Here is a 17,989-nt window from a genome sequence, read left to right as displayed (position 1 = left end):
CCTTACCTAGGTAAGGCACCCTTACATAGGTAAAGTTCATGGCACCCAAAACAATTTCAATTGCAGCATCAAAGATCACTGATCACAGTCCACAACAAATAGAATAGTAATGAAAAAGTTTAAAATATTGCAAGAACTATCAAAATGTGACACGGAGACATAAAGTAAGCAAATGCTGTTGAAAAATGAACAGACTTGCTTGACACAGGGTTGCCACAAACCTTCAACTCATAAAAAAAACACATCTGCAAAGTGCAATAAAACAGGGTAGGTATGCCTATATGTCCTTTCATATAGGTTGAGCATCACAATAAATGATACATACATTGTTCATACATTGCTGGTGGGAGTATAAACTGGCAGTAACCTCTGCAGGGGGCGATTCATTGTTACCCATCCAAAGAACAAATGCACATATTTTGAGACCAGCACCCGCCTCCAACTTATTTATCCTATGGGTATATTCTCACATACAATCTTCATTATTGTTTTGTTTGACAAAACAAAAGATGCCAAGCAACCTAAATAACCATTAATAAAACCCTGATTAAATACATTTGGCAAATCCATACAATACAATATCATGTAGTTTTTAAATAGAAAAAGGTAGTTCTAACTGTATTGACAAAAAGATTTCAAAGACAGACTGTGACAGTAAAAATGCAAACTACAGAACAGTGTGGCTAGTGAAAAATCATTTGTATGGGCAAATATATTACACACAAATGTTCCCAAATAAAGAATATCTCACAGATACCCCAAATACTGGTAACTGGTTGCATCTGGGGAAAGAAACTAGACAGCTAGGGATCAAGGAAGGGGGACTTCTTACTATATTTTTCATGACTTCCAAATTTTTTTCCACGTGCATTCATTACCTAGTTTTTTACCTAAAAAAAAAAAAAAAAAAAGGTCACAAGGGACCATTGATTCTATTCACATGAAATGTCCAGAACAGGCTTCCATAGGGATAGAAAGCAGATTAGTGGTTACCAGGACTGGGAAGAGAGTGGGGAATGGGAAGTTGACTGCTTAACTGCCCCAGTTTTCCTTCCAGTGTGATGAAAATGTTCTGGAACTAGGTAGTGGTAATGGCTACACTACACTGTAAACGTGCGAAATGCCACCAAACTGTGCACTTTAAAATGGTGAATTTTATGTTATGGATATTTTATCACAACAAAAAATCCAACATGCATGAATTAAATATAAATACAACTGATAAGATTCAAGAATTGCATTAATTTGGTAGTGATACTTTACTGAAATTAGTAATCACACAGGGTCTTCTGCAATAGAGCATATGATGGCTCACTTCTTTGGCCACGCCTGTCTGAACACATGCAACCTTGATTTGGTAGGAGTGTAGCACCTAGACATTCTGTCCACCCCTGTTCTTATTTGCAGACATGAAATCTTAGTAATACTCCAAAGGATTCAGCATATGCTTACTTTTATTCATAAAATTTAACAGAAAACACAAGTGAGGCAAAATGTTAACAACTACTCAATTTTGAATTGGATTATTCTCTTCTACATATGGAGGATATTTTTCAAAAGAAAAAAGCACTGAGGGAAAAAATGAAGATATATTTTAACTGGAACACATAGGCATGGACCTTCAACTCAAGGTAGATTATTAGATCTAGGATTGAAAGGTCATCAAAAGGTGAATGGACATGACATGGGTAGGTCTTTTACCTCCATACTTTCCTATACACAACATCCCTCTCCAGCAAGCTCCATAGACAGCAAGATGCTTCTTATAATGCTGTTTCTCCCAGTTAACCTCTTTCTCTGAATGACAGGCAGAAAGGTTATCAGAAGGCTGGCACATGTTAGTCCACTGAATATACTAAATCAGAAAAGGATTAAGGAATTAAGGGTTGAGTAAATTAACTGTCTCTTTAATGTATCATTTTTAAAGACCAGAGAGAGGGGAAGGGAGAGAGAAAGAGACGGAGAGAAACATCAATGTGTGGTAGCCTCTCACATGCCCCCCACCAGGGATCTGGCCTACAACCCAGGCACGTGCCCTAGACTGGGAATTAAACAGGCGGCCCTTCGATTCACAGGCTGGCACTCAATCCACTGAGCCAAACCAGCCAGGGCCCTCTTTAATGTATCTTAACTCATAACTCTCTTCTTATATTTAGCAGGGAAGAGAGTAAGAAACCATAGTAAAACCCCAAATAAAAATCTACTACACCCCAAATAAGTAACATGTCCTGTGTGATACTACAGACTCCAAGAATTATTCTCTGAAGAGATTAGTTGCCTGATAGGAAAAAAAGCGTACACTATCTGCTATAGGTTTGAGAGTAGGGAAGAAAGCGTAGGAAAATAGGACATTCATCTAACAAAGACAGAAGGAAGAGGGAGGAAAGGGAGGGAGAAAGGAAGCAGAGAGCAAATCAGGGAGACTCAGCAGTTGCACTGCCACGCCCAGAGCTGCCTCCGCAAAGCTCCCTGAATTGGTTCCAGCTCCAAAGTCCTTCCCAATGTTTAAAGTTAGAGGAACAAAAGTGGCACCAAGAAACCTGGCCACTTGAAAAAACACAGAATTCCTTTCTGCCTCAACAAGAAATGAACCCACTTAGAGGTAAAATTAATTAATCACCACCAAGCTCAAGAACTTCCTTCAAAAGGAGTAAATGCTTAAGGCGCTTCTTGCTGATCTACACTGGTATCTTAAGAATGGCAGTTACAATTCTGCAGACCAGCAGATGGGGCTCTCTCCCTGAATATGGTTATTCAACCAAGAACTAATAAAATACAATTTGGAAAAATGCAGTCTTGATGTTGCCTTGCATGAGGCCAAATAAACATCTGAGAACAATCCTAATTATTTTTTTAATTACCTGAATGATATTGATCTATTATAGATACAAAAGAACCATAATCCTTATTTTAACTCAATCGACAAAGTAGGAGAGGGAATGTTTGTTAAATGCTTGGTTTTCCTGCAGGTACCTATCTTCATAATTCCCATTTCACCAACCTGAAGTTACTCCATAGACTACAACGAAGTAACGATTTTACTTATTTCAAGTTCACCTCTCCAATTTTAGTACTCAACATGTTTTTTTAGAAATGTTTTTTCACAAGTTGACACATTTTGGTAACTGAGGAAAAGACCATATTTGACCATTAAGTTTACAATGAACAATACTAGACATATACCTATTATAAAATATAAGATTTGAATTCCATGGCTATTAATCCAGTCATTAAGAGAAATTATGAAACAAAAAATCTAAATTGCCAACAATCTATTGGTTTTATAGCAATAACTTTTGAATGTAACATTTTCGTTCTAATAATCAACTTAAATAATACTGTAATAAAACTGGTCGAGAGTAAACATGATTAATAAAAAGTGCAGTCTTACCTGTATGATGTAGGTTTAATGTTGGCATCGCAGATGTTTCAAAACAATCTTTTCCCGTGTAATTATCCCCATGGTTCATTTCACTAGCACTTTCCTCAGCAGGCCGGAGATTTAAACTGCATATTTTGGGATCAGTTTGTGACTGGTGGAAAGTATCAGCTGCAGCACCCTATACGAATAAAATATGCAGAAAATATCTAATTTTCCATATTTTTACATAATATATTCCTAATTTAAAACATGACCTGCAAGTTAAGTGTCTCTGTATATTAATAGGGAAGAGATATTTAAATTTTAAATCCAATTTTTACTGTATTTTAGTTTTAATTATGTCTAAAAGCTGAAAGATATGAGAATAACAATTGTGTTTATAATTATAGTGTATTTTAATAACATATCAACAGCGTCTCTACCCCTCCTCCTGCTGCCATGATCCTCTATGACGACACAGAGGAAACAAGAAGACAGCAGCACCGGGCTAGAGCTTGGAAGCCTGCGGAGTCCCCTTTTGCTAACACCTAACTCTGTTACACCAACAGTCTCCTCTCATGTAACTGATAGGTGGTTTTAAGATTGTTAATCCCTCCTCCCCATTTTTAGTGAATGCATAAAAAGGTGTAAAGAAGTAGGTCAAGACTTCCGCCAAGATGGAGGCGTAGGTGGAAGCACTGTGCCTTCTCACAGAACCAAGTTTAAAAACAACAAACTTTTAGCAACAAAAACGCAGCCAAACCACAGAAAATTGAACTATATGGAAGTCTGACAACAATGAACCCTTCAGCCAAACCGGTAAGAGGGGCAGAGCCAGAAGCAGAGCAGAGTCAGGCAGGAAAGATCCACCGGACCAACCTGGGCGTGCAACCCAGGTGCACCGGCAGCCGTAGGCGGATCCCAGGTGTGGAGAAGCGGGCGGACCCACTGAGGGCGCAAGGCGGTGGACTCACTGAGGACTGACCACAGTCACACATTCAAGCACAGATAAACTGGTGAAGAAGCGAAGCGGTGAGACAGACCGTGCAGGCCCCAGTGGCAGAGGGGACTGCCATTGTTCCTCTCTGACCCCACCCCCACATACAGCATCACAAACCAGCAACCTGGGCGGCCCCGCCCTGGTGAACACCTCCTCGTACTTAACAGGCACGAACAGATCAAAACATGGCTCAAGAACAACTCAGAGCCCCATAGCCGATAAATCTAAGTGATGAAGAAATAGCCAAACTTTCAGATGCACAGTTCAAAACACTGGTCATCAGGATGCTCACAGAACTGGTTGATTATGGCCACAAATTAGAGGAACATATGAAGGCTAAACTAATTGAAATAAAGGGAAATAAATGCATAGGAAACCAATAGTAGTGGAAAGGAAACTGGGACTCAAATCAAAGGAGTGGACCAGAAAGAGGGAAAAAATGACCAAACAGAAAAGGATGAAGAAACAAGAATTCAAAAAAATGAGGAGACATTTTTAAACACTCCAGGACATCTTTAAACGCTCCAACACCTGAATTACAGGGGTACCAGAAGGGGAAGAGGAACAGTCACGAGTGGAAACCTTATTTGAACAAATAATAAAAGAGAACTTCCCCATTCTGGCAAAGGAAATGGACTTCCAGGAAATCCAGGAAGTTCAGAGAGTCCCAAAGAAGTTGGACCCAAGATGAACACACCAAGACACATCATCATTACATTAGTCAAGATTAAGGATAAGGAGAGAATCCTAGAAGCAGCAAGAGATAAGGGGACAGTCACCTACAAAGGAGTGCCCATCAGACTCAGCGAATTTCTCAAGAGACCTCACAGGCAAGAAGGGGCTGGAAAGAAGTATTCCAAGTCATGAAATCCAAAGACATACATCCAAGATTGATCTATCCAGCAAAACTTTCATTTAGAATGGAAGGGCAGATCAAGTGCTTCTCAGATAAGACCAAATTCAAGGAGTTCATCATCACCAAGCCCTTATTATATGAAATGTTTAAGGGACTTACCTAAGAAAAAGAAGATAAAAAAGATGAACAGTGAAAGGACAGCAAACTCACAGTTAGTAACAACCACACCTAAAACAAAAGCAAACTAAGAGGACAGCTAGATCAGGAGCAGAACCATAGAAATGAAGATCTCAAGGAGGGTTAGCAACAGGGGAGTGGGAGGAGGAGAAGGGGGGAGAAGGTACAGAAAATAAGTAGCATAGATGGTAGGTAGAAAATAGATGGGGGAGGGCAAGAATAGTATGGGAAATATAGAATCTAAAGAACTTGAGACACGTGGTCATAAACTAAAGGGGGGAATGGTGGGGGAGGGGTGTGCAGGGTGGAGGGGAATGAAGGGGGAAATAGAACTATAATGGCATAATCAATAAAATATTTTTTAAATAAATAAATAACATATCAGAAGAGCTTTTAAACAAGTTATAACATGCTATTCTCACAGTCAATTGCTCTTTTTCTTGCTCAATTTCTCAGTATTAAAATCAACACTTAGCCCTGGCTGGTGTGTCTCAGTAGACTGAGTGCTGGCCTGCAAACCAAAGGGTCGCTGGTTTGAGTCCCAGGCAGGGCACATGCCTAGGTTGCAGGCCAGGTCCCCATCTGGGGGCACAAGAGGCAACTGCACACTGATGATTCTCTTGCTCTTTCTCCCTCCCTTCTCCTCTGTCTAAAAATAAAATGAAATATTTTTTTAAAAAATAAAATAAAATAAATACATATTGCTAATTTTTATAATACTGTCAGTGTGTTGCTTTTATTTTTTCAATTTACTAACATTTTTATTTACTTATTTTTAGAAAGAAGGGGAGGGAGGGGAAAAGAGAGGGAGAGAAACAATGGTGTGAGAAAAACATCCACAGGTCGCCTCTAGCACACCCCCAATTAGGGACCTGGCCTGCCACCTAGGCACGTGCTCTGACCCGGAATAGAACCCGTGACCTTGCAGTTAGCAGGCTGGCACTCAACCCACTGAGCCATACTAGCCAGGGCTGCATGTCTTGCTGAAAGATATAAGGGAGAATACACTTCCCTGTCTTTTCAACTTTCTAAAAACCACCACATCCCTTGGTTTGTGGTCCCTCTCACCACTTCAAAGCCTACTACGCTGCATCTCTCCAACCCCGCTTCCACGATCTCCCTCTCTGACCCTCTCTGTCTCCTTCTTCTACTTTGTACTATACTGGCCGCTACTCCAGGGTAATTAGCCCATCTCCAGGTCCTTAGCATTAATCACTTAGTCAAAAGCCCCTTGTGCCACCTGAGGTAAGATATTCACAAGTTCCCAGGATTAAAACGTGGACATTTTTAGAGAGCCATCTTTCTGCCTACCACAGTCTGAGTTTTTAAAAAATAGTAACTCGCATTGTCATATCTTTATAAATATTCATGATAATAAATTCCAGAGACATTAAAAAAACCTACCCGGTAAGATTTTAAAGTAAATCATAATAATAAACTAATGGAGGTCATAAATTCTATTTTTTGCAACATGTTATTTTGATATAATTTCAGAGTTATGGAAACATTCCAAAAATAAGATAAGGAAGTCCCATACACCCTTTACCAGATTCGGCACATGTTTACATTTTGTTACATGTGCTTTCCTGCTTGCCCTGCCTCCCTCCTCCCGCGTGTGTGCGTGTGTGTGCACGTGTATGTGCGCGCGCGCGCACATTTCAGAGTTAGCTGCAGGCACTGTGCTCCTTTTCCTCTAAGCAGTTCAAAGTGTTTACCAAAGGCCACACTGCTGTATGATTCCACTAATATAAAATGTCCATAATGGGCAAATCTGTAGAAACAGAAAGTAGATTAGTGATGACCGAGGGCCGAGGGGGCTGAGGGATTTGAAGAAACGGGAATGAGTGCTGCTATGTGTAAGGTTTCTTTTCAGAGCGATGAAAACGTTCTGAAATCGATTTTGGTGACTGTTGCACAACTCTGTATATATTGAAAACCACTGAATTGCAGTAGCTAGGTTGTATGGTATGTGAACTATATTTAACTAAAGCTGGTTTTCTAAAAAGTATTTTAAATGAAAAACTATGTTTTCTCCTTACATTGTAGCCAGAATTCTAAAATTATGTAGGACTAAACACATGCAGACCAGCCCTGGCTGGTGTAACTCAGTTGGAGTGTCGTCTCATAAAACAAAACGTTGTGGGTTCAATTCCCAGTCAGAACACACGCCCTGGTTGCAGGTTCGATGCTAGGTAGCAGCATGTATGAGAAGGCAACCAACTGATGTTTCTGTCTCTCTTCCTCCCTCCCTCCCTCTCTCTCTAAAAGCAATGAAAAAATGTCCTCAGGTGAGGAAACACACACACACAGTGGTAATTATTGCACAACAGTGTGAACTTAATGTCACTTACTTGGACACTAGAAAATGGCAAAATAGCAAATTTTGTTACATATATTTTACCATGATAAAAAAGAGAGAACACTTATAGACTTTAATCTCCATAGCATAAATGGATCAGAGAAGTGTAGAGTAGCAGAAATATGGATTGCCCATTTTATATACTTTCTATATACCTTCTATACACCTAAGCCCAAAACAATCCTTTCCCTTAGTGGGAAAGCGCATATTTTAAGACTGCTTCAAGCATTTACTTTTTATAAGTAAAATGAAATATCCAGAATAAATCATTATTTACATACTTCTCTTTAAACAACCTCATCTAAAGTTTTCACTTATTTGTACTGTATCTTTAAATAGAACACTAATCAGACTAAATTTTTTTTATCCCTAACCTCACAGAGGTATTTTTTACTGTTACCAATTTTTATTTCATGGACCCAACTGCGTGTCATTTCTTTTTTAAAATTTTGGTCATTATTTTTAAGGTTTTGAGACTTTATCAGAAATGCTGAAAAATTGTATAGGCAGTGAATTATCTTTAACTCTTTAAATGACATTTTTTTTAATATGCACCCAAGGATATGTTCATTGATTTTTAGAGAGAAAGGAAGAGCGAGAGGGGGAGGGAGAGGAACACGGACCAGTTGCCGCCCTCGTGTGGCCCAGCTCACAGCCTAGGTAGGTGCCCTGATCAGGGATGCAACCCGCATCCCTGACGCACGGGGCTCCACTCCAACCAACCGAGACACCCAGCCAAGGCTAAATGGCACTTTTTATAAATACACGCTTCTCTATATTATGATGCCTTGACTTTTTTTTTTTTTACCTCAAATAATTGCATATCTGGATCCAGCTTTGTAATCTCTTCATTCAGACTTAGATCGCTTCTTGCGGGTGGTATAAATTTTGGTTTTTTGAAGGGTTTCCCCTGCAACTGACTGGGCGCTGCAGATCGTCTCATAGTCAGCACTACTGACCTGAAAAACAGTAAAAACAAAAATCATCCATAAACATGACTGGCATCACCTCTAAATATAAAAGCAGCTCATCACTATGACCATGACATCTTTAAAAATATAAGAGAATAAGCCAAAGCAGTTCAGGGTGGCAAGGCACCTGGAAGCTGGACATGGTCAGGCACAGAAGAGCTCTTAGGGATCATGAGTGGGGAGGGGTCTGAAGGGGGGCAGTGGCGCCTTCTTATGTCACCCATGAGAAATCTGGTAGCTGGAAAAGCCCAGCCCCTCGGACAGTATGACTGTCACCAATTTACAGCTAGCCCAGTGAAATGCAAATGGATGTGATGTGAGTTACTGTTGAACCAAGTTGGACGAGGAGTAAGTGGAAATTACACCAAGCCTCCTCCTAGGATCAATCTGGAATTACAACTAAATTGTACAGAAATCACCCTGAATAACCAACTGAGCACTAGCCAGAGAGGAGCCTTATAACCATGGAGAAAGGGAAGAAGCCACTTAACCACAACATGACTGGTAGGGAGCACAGAGACGCAAGAGGGCTGAGTTTCCACAGGTGGCAGGAAGTTCCACAGGGATATTTCAGCAGCCGGGGGTGTGCCCTGAGAAGTGTGAGGTCTAAACTGCAAGCTGAGCCCTCCAGCCTACAGCACCAGAGCCTGGAAAGGAAGCCAGGTAACATCCAGCTGTAAGCAGCAGCAGAGTTTCTGTCTGCCAGGGAGAGACCACTGGAATGCACAGAGCCTTTTAAAGGGCCAACACACAAAATTTCATTACCCTAGGTAATGAAGCCACTTACCCTAGGCTCCTGCAAAGGGAGGGCACAGCGGACTAGAGACAAGTGAGGAGAGTGGGGCAAGTGGCTCTGGGGAGAGAGCTGAAGGGACAGCCACCAGGATCCCTGTGCTGAGTCATTCCCCATAATGCAAATGCAGTCTTTCTCAGGCAGTGCAACCCCCTTCAAGTGGCACCAGCCAGAGGGGAAGCAATAAGCCTCCCTGCAGAAATTAGTCTGCCCCACCCTATGGAGCTTAAACTGGCTGCTGAGCCCAGCTTAAGACTATATCAGTGATTAGTTTAACAACTAAGGCAGAGCTCTGGGAGCTCTGAGACTTTAGCTGACCTTCCCCTGAGCCTGGTGCTCATAAAGCCGGCCTTGGTGTGCAGCCCAGTTCTTTCTGTGAACGAACAGGCACAGTCGAGGGAGTACACACTGTGGCTCACTGACAGGTCCAAACTGGTTGCCCTGGGCCAGCCACAAGAAGCACCTGACAAAGGCCTATGACAGAGTCTTTGCACATCTACCTAAAACACAGAAACAAATACAAAGAAGCAACCAAAATGGAAAGACAGAGACCCCAAAAGAAAAAAAAAAGAGAATTTTCCTGAAGAACTAGATAAAATAGAGGCAAGCAATTTATCAGATAAACATTTACAGTAATGATTATAAAGATACTCAGCAGTACCCTGGCTGGTGTGGCTCAGCACATTGAGAGCAGGCCTGTGAACTAAAATGTCACCAGTTTGATTCTGGATCAGGGCACATGCCTGGGTTGCAGGCCAAGTCCCGGATGGGGGCATGTGAGAGACAACAGATTGATATTATCTCTCATGCATTAATGTGTTTCTCCCTCTCCTCCCCTCTCTCTAAAAATAAATAAATAAAATCCTTTAAATAAATAAAAATAAAGGCATTCAACAGCATAAAAAAGACACAGAAACCATAAAAAAGGACAAGTCAGAAATAAAGAATGCAATATCTGAAATAAATAATACACTGGAAGGAATAAATAGTAGGTTAGATGAAGCAGAGGACCAAATCAGTGATTTGGAAGACAAGGTAGAAAAAAGCAGTCAGGCAGAGCAGCAAAAAGAGAAAAGAATTTTTAAAAATGAGGACCACTTAAGAACTATTTGGACAACAAAAAGTGTAACAACATCCACGTCATAGAAATACCAGGTGGGAAAGAGAGTGAGCAAGGGATCAAGAACCTATTTGAAGAAATAATAATGGAAAACTTCCCTAATCTGATGAAGGATAAAGACACCCAAGTCCAGGAAGCTCAGAGTCCCAAACAAATTGGACCCAAACAGGCCTACACCCAGACACATCACAATCAAAATGGCAAGGCTTAAAGACAAGGAGAGAATCCTAAAAGCCACAAGAGAAAAGCAGATAGTTACTTACAAGGGAGTACCAGTTAGATTGCCATCTGATTTCTCCACAGAAACATATCAGGCCAAAAGGGAGTGATGTGAAATATTTAAGGTGATGGAAAGCAAGGGCTCCTAACCAAGGCTACTTTACCCAGCAAGGCTATCATTTAAAATTGAGGGAGACCCTGGCTGGTGTAGTTCAGTGGATTGAGCGCAGGCCTGCCAACCAAAGCGTTGCCGGTTCGATTCCAAGTCAGGGCACATGTCTGGGTTGCAGACCAGGTCCCCAGAATGGAGTGCAACCACTCATTGATGTTTCTCTCCCTCTCTTTCTCCTTCCCTTCTCCTCTCTCTAAAAATAAATAAATAAAATATCTAAAAATAAATAAATAAATACAGCATTTAAAAAAAATAAAATAAGCCCTGGCTGGTGTAGCTCAGTGGACTGAGTGCGGGCCTGTGAACCACACGATCACAGTTCGACTCCAAGTCAGGGCACATGCCTTGGTTGTAGGCCAGTTCCTAGCAGGGGCCAGTTCCCAGCAGGGGACACACCAGAAGCAGCCATACATTGATATTTCTCCTCCTCTCTCCTCCTCTTCCCTTCTAAAGATAAATAAATAATTTTTTAAACAAATAAAAATAAAATAAAATAAAATAAAATTGAAGAAGCTTACCAGACAAGAAAAATTTAAGGAGTTTGTTAACACCAAACCAGTACTGCAACAAATGTTAAAGGGCTTGCTTTAGGGAAGAAAAAAAAGAGAAAGAAAAAAGAAACAGAGGAAAACAGAATAACAACAAAATGGCAATAAATACATACCTATTAATAGTCACATTAAATGTAAATGGCTTAAATGTTCCAACCAGAAGATATAGGTAGCTGAATGGATAAGAAAACAAAACCAGTATATATGCTGCCTCCAAGAGACCCACCTCAGACCAAAAATACATTCAGACTAAATGTAAAAGGATGGAAAAAGTCATTTCATGCAAATGGAAAGGAAAAAAAGCTGGGGCAGCAATACTGAAATAGGCTTTAAAACCATAGTAAGAGACAAAGAAGAATAGCACATAACAATACAAGGAATTATCCAACAAGAGGACGTAACCCTAATAAAACATTTGCATAGCCAATACAGGAGCACCTAAATGTGTGAAGCAAATCTTGATAAACGTAAAGGGAGATCACAGAAATACAGTCATAGCTGGGGATTTTAACACCCCATTGACTTCAATGAATAGAGCTCCAGACAGAAAATCAAGAAGACAGCAGCCTCAAATAACACACTAGATCAAATGGATTTAATTGGTATCTTCAGAGCCTTTTACCCCAAAACAGCAGAATATACATACTTTTCAAGTACACACATAATGTATCCTAGGATAAACCACATGTTAGGACACAAAACAAGTCTCAATAAACTTAAGAAGACTGAAATTATGTCAAGCATCTTCTATGACCATGATGTGATGGAACTAGAAATCAATCACAAAAACATTGAAAAACACGTAAAGACATGGAGCTAAATAATATGTTATTAAACAATGAATGGGCCAACAACTAGATCAAGGAAGAAATTAAAAGATACCTGGAAACAAATGAAAATTAGGGCATAACAATCCAAAATCTATGGGACATTGGGAAAGCAATCCTAAGAGGATATATACCTGGAAACAAATGAAAATTAGATACCTGGAAACAAATGAAAACAAAAGATACCTGGAAACCAATAAAAATTAGGACACAACAATTCAAAATCTGTGGGACATTGGGAAGGCAATCCTAAAAGGATAAATAGACCTGTAATCCATAACATTACAGGTCTATTTAAAAAAAAAAAACCACAAGAAAAACCTCAAACAATCAAACTTCACATTTAAAGAAACTTGAAAATTAACAACAAAGCACAAAGTGAATAGAAGAAAGGCAATAACAAAGATCAAAGCAAAAATAAATGAAAGTCTTTAAGAAAATGATACAAAAGATGAACGAATCCAAGAGGTGGTTCTTTGAAAAGATAAACAAGATTGACAAACCTATTACCCAGACTCATTAAGAAAAAAAAGAGAGAGGACCCAAATAAATAAAATCAGAAATGAAAGAGGAGAAATAACAACTGATACCAAAGAAATGCAAAGGGTTGTAAGAAAATATTATGGACAACAGCTGGACAACCTGGAAGAAATGGATAGATTCCTACAAACATACAATCTTCCAAAAATAAATCAGGAAGAATTACAGAATCTGAATAGACAGATTATAGCTAGTGAAATTGAAGCAGTAATCAAAAAACTCCCAACAAACAAAAGCCTTGGACCAGCTGGCTTCACAGGTGAATTTAACAAAACATTCCGAGAAGATGCAATCTGGGAGCAACAATGCAAATAAAACAACCAAGAACCAACAACAGACCTCCTCTGCTCTTTCTGAACTTAGTGGCTTAAGCGACTCCTTTCACTTTATCGTCCTAAACGTCCCCCCAAAAACAGCTAACAAAAATCTTCCGTTAAATTAACTAACCGTACAGGAGAGTGTATTTAGATTAATGATGGTGAAAAGAAACCCAAGCGCCAAAGACGCAGATCCAGAGGACCGCCTGTCCGCCACAAGCGTACCCCCACCGCCCACCCCGCGCCCTCCGCCAACAGCCACTGCAGGTCCAGCAGCGACGGCTCCTTCACATTTACGATCCCGCTCCCGGACCCGCAGGAGGCAATCACCTTTCCTCCTTCCTTAGAAGCCTCGGGCGCCTCTCCCAGCTTTGTCTGCCGCGAACCTACAGGGTGCCGCAGTCTCACCTGGAAGTTCTCCTCCAGTTTGCAAAGGATCCCAAAGAAGATGCACATCCAGCAAGAGGAACCGGAGTAGCCACCACTACCCTAGTTGCCAGAGGTGCTCAAGGATCCCGCCTCAGTGCAGCCAATCGCGGGAGAGCCCGTTGCGCGTGCGCACTACCTCCCCACAGCGGCAGCCCCAGCCCGATTCCTATTGGAGGACCTTACCGCGCATGTCCCTTTGCATTTCTCTTAGAGTGCTTACAGGTTTCTCCGGGTTTCGGTTCAATTAAAAAAAGGTATTTATTCGGTGCATACAGTCCGAAGATGTAGATGCAGAGGCTACAGACCTCATTTTAAAACAAGTGACATACTTCTTAAATCTGAAAGTATCTACACTGTTATGTTCTTGCAGTTTGATGGTCTGCCTAGCAGTACTTGCTTTGAAAAAAAAAAAGGTACGGGGAATAAGAAGCATAATAGGTAGGTACAAAACAGGTGGAAGTTAAGCATATAGTATAGGAAGTGGAGAAGCCAAAGAATTTATATGTATTACCAATCAAGATGAACCAAGTGGGGAGTGTGTTGGAGGAATTTTAGGGCGGAGGAGGATGAAGAGGAGAAAAATGGGACAACTGAATAGCATAGTCAATAAAAAATATTTTAAAATTTTTTTAAAGAAAAATAAAGTTGATTAAAGTTGCATAGCTAATAAATGAAGAGCTAGTTCTCAAACCCAGGCTGTTTGGCTTTAGAAAACTAGCATGTTGGTTTTTTTGTTTATTTGGGGTTTTTTGTTCAATTACAGTTTTCCCCATTTTTCCACCCATTGTTCTCCCCTGACTCATCCATCCCCTGCTCCCAAAGACAGTCCCCACCCCATGTGTCCTTGTGCATGGCTCCTTTGTACTTCCTTGACTTTCCCCTTTCCCTTCTTTCCCCTGTAATTCCCCTTCCCCCTTCACTCTGGTCACTGTTTGTTCTTTATTTCCATATCTCTGGTTCTTTTGTGCTCATTTGTTTTATTGATTAGGTCACTCTTATAGGTGAGATCATATGGTATTTATCTTTCACCACCTGGCTTATTTCACTTAGCATAATGCTCTGCAGTTCTATACATGCTGCTGTGAAAGGTAGTTTCTTCTTTCTTTCTGCTGCATAGTATTCCACTGTGTAAATGTACCACAGTTTTTTGATCCACTCATTTACTGATGGGCACTTAGGCTGTTTCTAGCATTTGGCTATTGTAAGAAGCACTACTATGAACATTGGCATGCATAGGTTCTTTTAAATCGGTGTTTCAAGATTCTTAGGGTATGATCCCAGCAGTGGAATTGCTGAACCAAAAGGCAGTTCTGTTTTTCATTTTTTTAGGAAATTTCATACTGCTTCCCACAGTGGCTGCACTAAGCTGCATTCCCACTAACTGTGCACTAGGATTGCCTTTTCTCCACAGCCTCACCAGCACTTGGTTTTCATCACAAATTTATTTGTCACAGCCCCAAATAAAAATGTTTCTATAGTAATCCCATGCCAGTTTCTAAAATTGATGCTATCTTCAGGCTGGAGCCCTCTGGCTGCATTTTGCCTTGCACCCATGTTTTGTTTGGCTCATATAATGTTTTTAGTTCTTTAATTTTAATAACTGCCATATTTGAAAATTGATTTACACACTAATAATCCAGAATTTAAGGCTTCTCCTTAAAAGAGTCAAAAGCACACCTGTTAGGATGGCTACAATTTAAAAGACAAACAAATAGAAAACAAGTGTAGGTGAGGATGTGGAGAAATTAGAAACTTTGTTGGCAGAAATGTAACAGTGTGTAGTCACTATGGAAAACTGGATGACAATTCCTTAAAAACATGAAAAGGAATTACTATATGATCTGGCAATCATACTTCTGTGTATATACCACCCAAAGAACTAAAGTGAGGTCCTGACAGGTATTTGTACATCCATGTACATAGCAGCATTATTCATAATAGCCAAAAAGTGAAAGTAATTCATGTCCATCAACAGATGAAATGAACAAAAAGGGGTACCTACATGCAGTGGAATATTAGTCATCCCTATAAAAAAGGAAAATCAACATATTATATGATTGATGAATCTTGAAGACATCATACTAAATGAAATAACTAATGGGAAAAAAAGACACATGCCAGTTATATAAAAATACAGAGAAAGTAGAATGGTGGTTGCCAGGGGTTGGAGAAAGAGGGAAATGAGTTGTTTGATGGCTAGAGTTCAGATTTACAGGTTCTGCAGACTGATTATACACATGAATATTCTTAACCCTATTGAACTGTGCACTAAAAAATGGTTAAGATGGAACAATTTGTTTTTTCACTGTAAGTCATAAACAATTTTAATGTAAAATAAAATTTAAAACATAAACAATCTTTTTTTAAGGTTTTATTTATTTATTTTTAGACAGAGTGGGAGAGAAAGGGAGAAGGAGAGGTAGAGAAACATCAGTGTTCAAGAGAAACAATGGGTTGTATACAGACACAGCCGGCAACCCAGGCATGTGCCCTGACTGAATCAAACCAGCAACTTTTTGGTTCACAGGCCGGTGCTCAGTCCAATGAGCCACACCAGCCAGGGCAAAGAATCTTTTTAAAGAAGTGAGAAGATCCATCAGCACTGGACCCAGCAGTCTTCCAAGGTACTCATGAGCTGAAGTTGGAGAGTAGTTTGGTTTACCACTGCAGGGCCTCTTCAGGGCCCCCAGAGATGTCAACTCCCAGTTTTCTCCCTGGCATTGAAGCCGAACTGTCGAATGCCAATTCTTCTCGTTTTCACTGGCTATTCTTCACCAGTTTTCCTCTCATTTCTTCAGGCCACTGTTACAACTTGAATTTGCATCTCCTTCTCTAGTTGGTGAATTTATAGCACCCTTTTAAGATCTGGCACATTGTGTCCTAACCCATTAATTTAAAATACATATCACATATATAATTTTTCCTTTCAACTAGTCCTTATACAAAAACTTTTAAAGATGTTGTTTATGGTCGGACAAACAATTGTAATGTGAATTTTTTTTTCATTTAGCTATTTTAAAAACAATTACTTGGAGTAACATCAGCATCATATAGTAGGCCATTTGTAACCCAGTAAGGTTTCCTCTGCTCAGCATAATGGGTTACCTTAAATATCCAATACAGCTGACAGAGGGTGTACTGGCATACTAGGGGGAAGGGGCAGAAGAGGGGGAAGAGCAGGATGGAGCCTGCAGTCCTGGTTTCCCAGCCACCATGGCTAAGCCTGGAGGCCCAGCGAACACAGCAGTGGCAAAAGGTTAGAGGTGGCCCCCACACCATGGTAAGGGGGGCAGCAAAAGGGAGGCACCTAAGAATCCAGCTCTCTCCCCCAACTGTGGTGGTGGTGATACCATCAGAGAACCTGGCAGTAGCAGCAAAGATGCATTTTCAGCTTCCTAGCCACAGCATAGCAGCATCAGCAACAGCAGGGAAACAGGTAGCAGTGTAGTGAGCTCCCAAGACACATTCCCTTACCCCAGGCTGCCACATCATCCTGCCACGGTAGTGGTGCCCCAAGACCTAAGTGACCAGGACACAGCAGGAACACCTACCACCCACAACAGGGCACCAGCAATTCCAGGGGAAACAAGCACTACACAGATAAGAAAACAAAAAACAGAAATGACCCTACAGCACTATAGGGTCACTGTTGAAAAGGAAGAAACCTGTTTATATCTGTCTCCTTGCTGAATTGTTAAAATGAAAATGGTACCTAAATAAGAAAAGTGTTCTATTTCAAATTTGCTGGACAAAAAACACCACCTCCCACACCATAAATAACCAAGGAAACATGGTATTCTTGTTACCTTGTTATAACAAAGGCTGTAACAAGAGGCAAAGGAAGACCCAGCAATTGCACTTCTGGATATTTATCCAAAGACACACAAAATACTACTCACTGCAGCAGTATTTACACTAGCAAAGATATGGGAACTAAGAGACCTTTAATACATAAATGGATAAGTGGTACACATACACACACAGTGGACTATGACAGCCGTAAGAATAAAATATTGCCACCTGTAACAGCATGGGGAGACCTGTGTTTTACTGAGTGAAGTCAAGACAAATGTCATATGATTTCCTTATATGTGAAATCTAAAAATTAATACTACAAACAAGCAGAACTAAAAACTCAAGATACAGAAAACATTTTGATGGTCGCCAGAGGGGAGGTTTGGAGGGATGAGTAAAAAACATGAAGGGATTAAGAAGCAAATTGGTACGAACCACACAATTGAGGTTCGATTCCCAGTCAGGGCACAGGCCTGGGTTGCAGGCCAGTTCCCAGCAGGGG

At 40.5% G+C, this 17,989-nt stretch overlaps 1 protein-coding gene across 2 annotated transcripts in view; it reads right to left on the bottom strand.

Annotated features, from left to right (window-relative positions):
• RAD54B (RAD54 homolog B) overlaps positions 1–13,760 on the bottom strand; it is an 89,693-nt gene extending 75,933 nt beyond the window's left edge. The window contains exons 1-3 of one of the 2 annotated variants that reach the window (XM_053661237.1): positions 13,672–13,760; positions 8,562–8,712; positions 3,392–3,560 (exon numbers count right to left, since the gene is read on the bottom strand). In XM_053661237.1, coding sequence (XP_053517212.1) covers positions 3,392–3,560; positions 8,562–8,696 — 304 coding nt within the window. In that variant the 5' untranslated portion in view covers positions 8,697–8,712; positions 13,672–13,760. Of the gene's footprint in view, positions 1–3,391; positions 3,561–8,561; positions 8,713–13,593; positions 13,642–13,671 lie in introns of those variants that run through there. The other variant, XM_037131159.2, reaches the window with a different exon arrangement.
• Between the last annotated feature and the right edge of the window lie 4,229 nt (positions 13,761–17,989).

This window comes from Artibeus jamaicensis, unplaced genomic scaffold, assembly GCF_021234435.1.
Source record: "Artibeus jamaicensis isolate MK-2021 breed Jamaican fruit bat unplaced genomic scaffold, CSHL_Jam_final scaffold_916, whole genome shotgun sequence".
Classification (NCBI taxonomy): domain Eukaryota; kingdom Metazoa; phylum Chordata; class Mammalia; order Chiroptera; family Phyllostomidae; genus Artibeus; species Artibeus jamaicensis.
The sequence above is the reverse complement of the archived record's forward strand: the minus strand, read 5'-3'. Positions and strand labels throughout refer to the sequence as shown.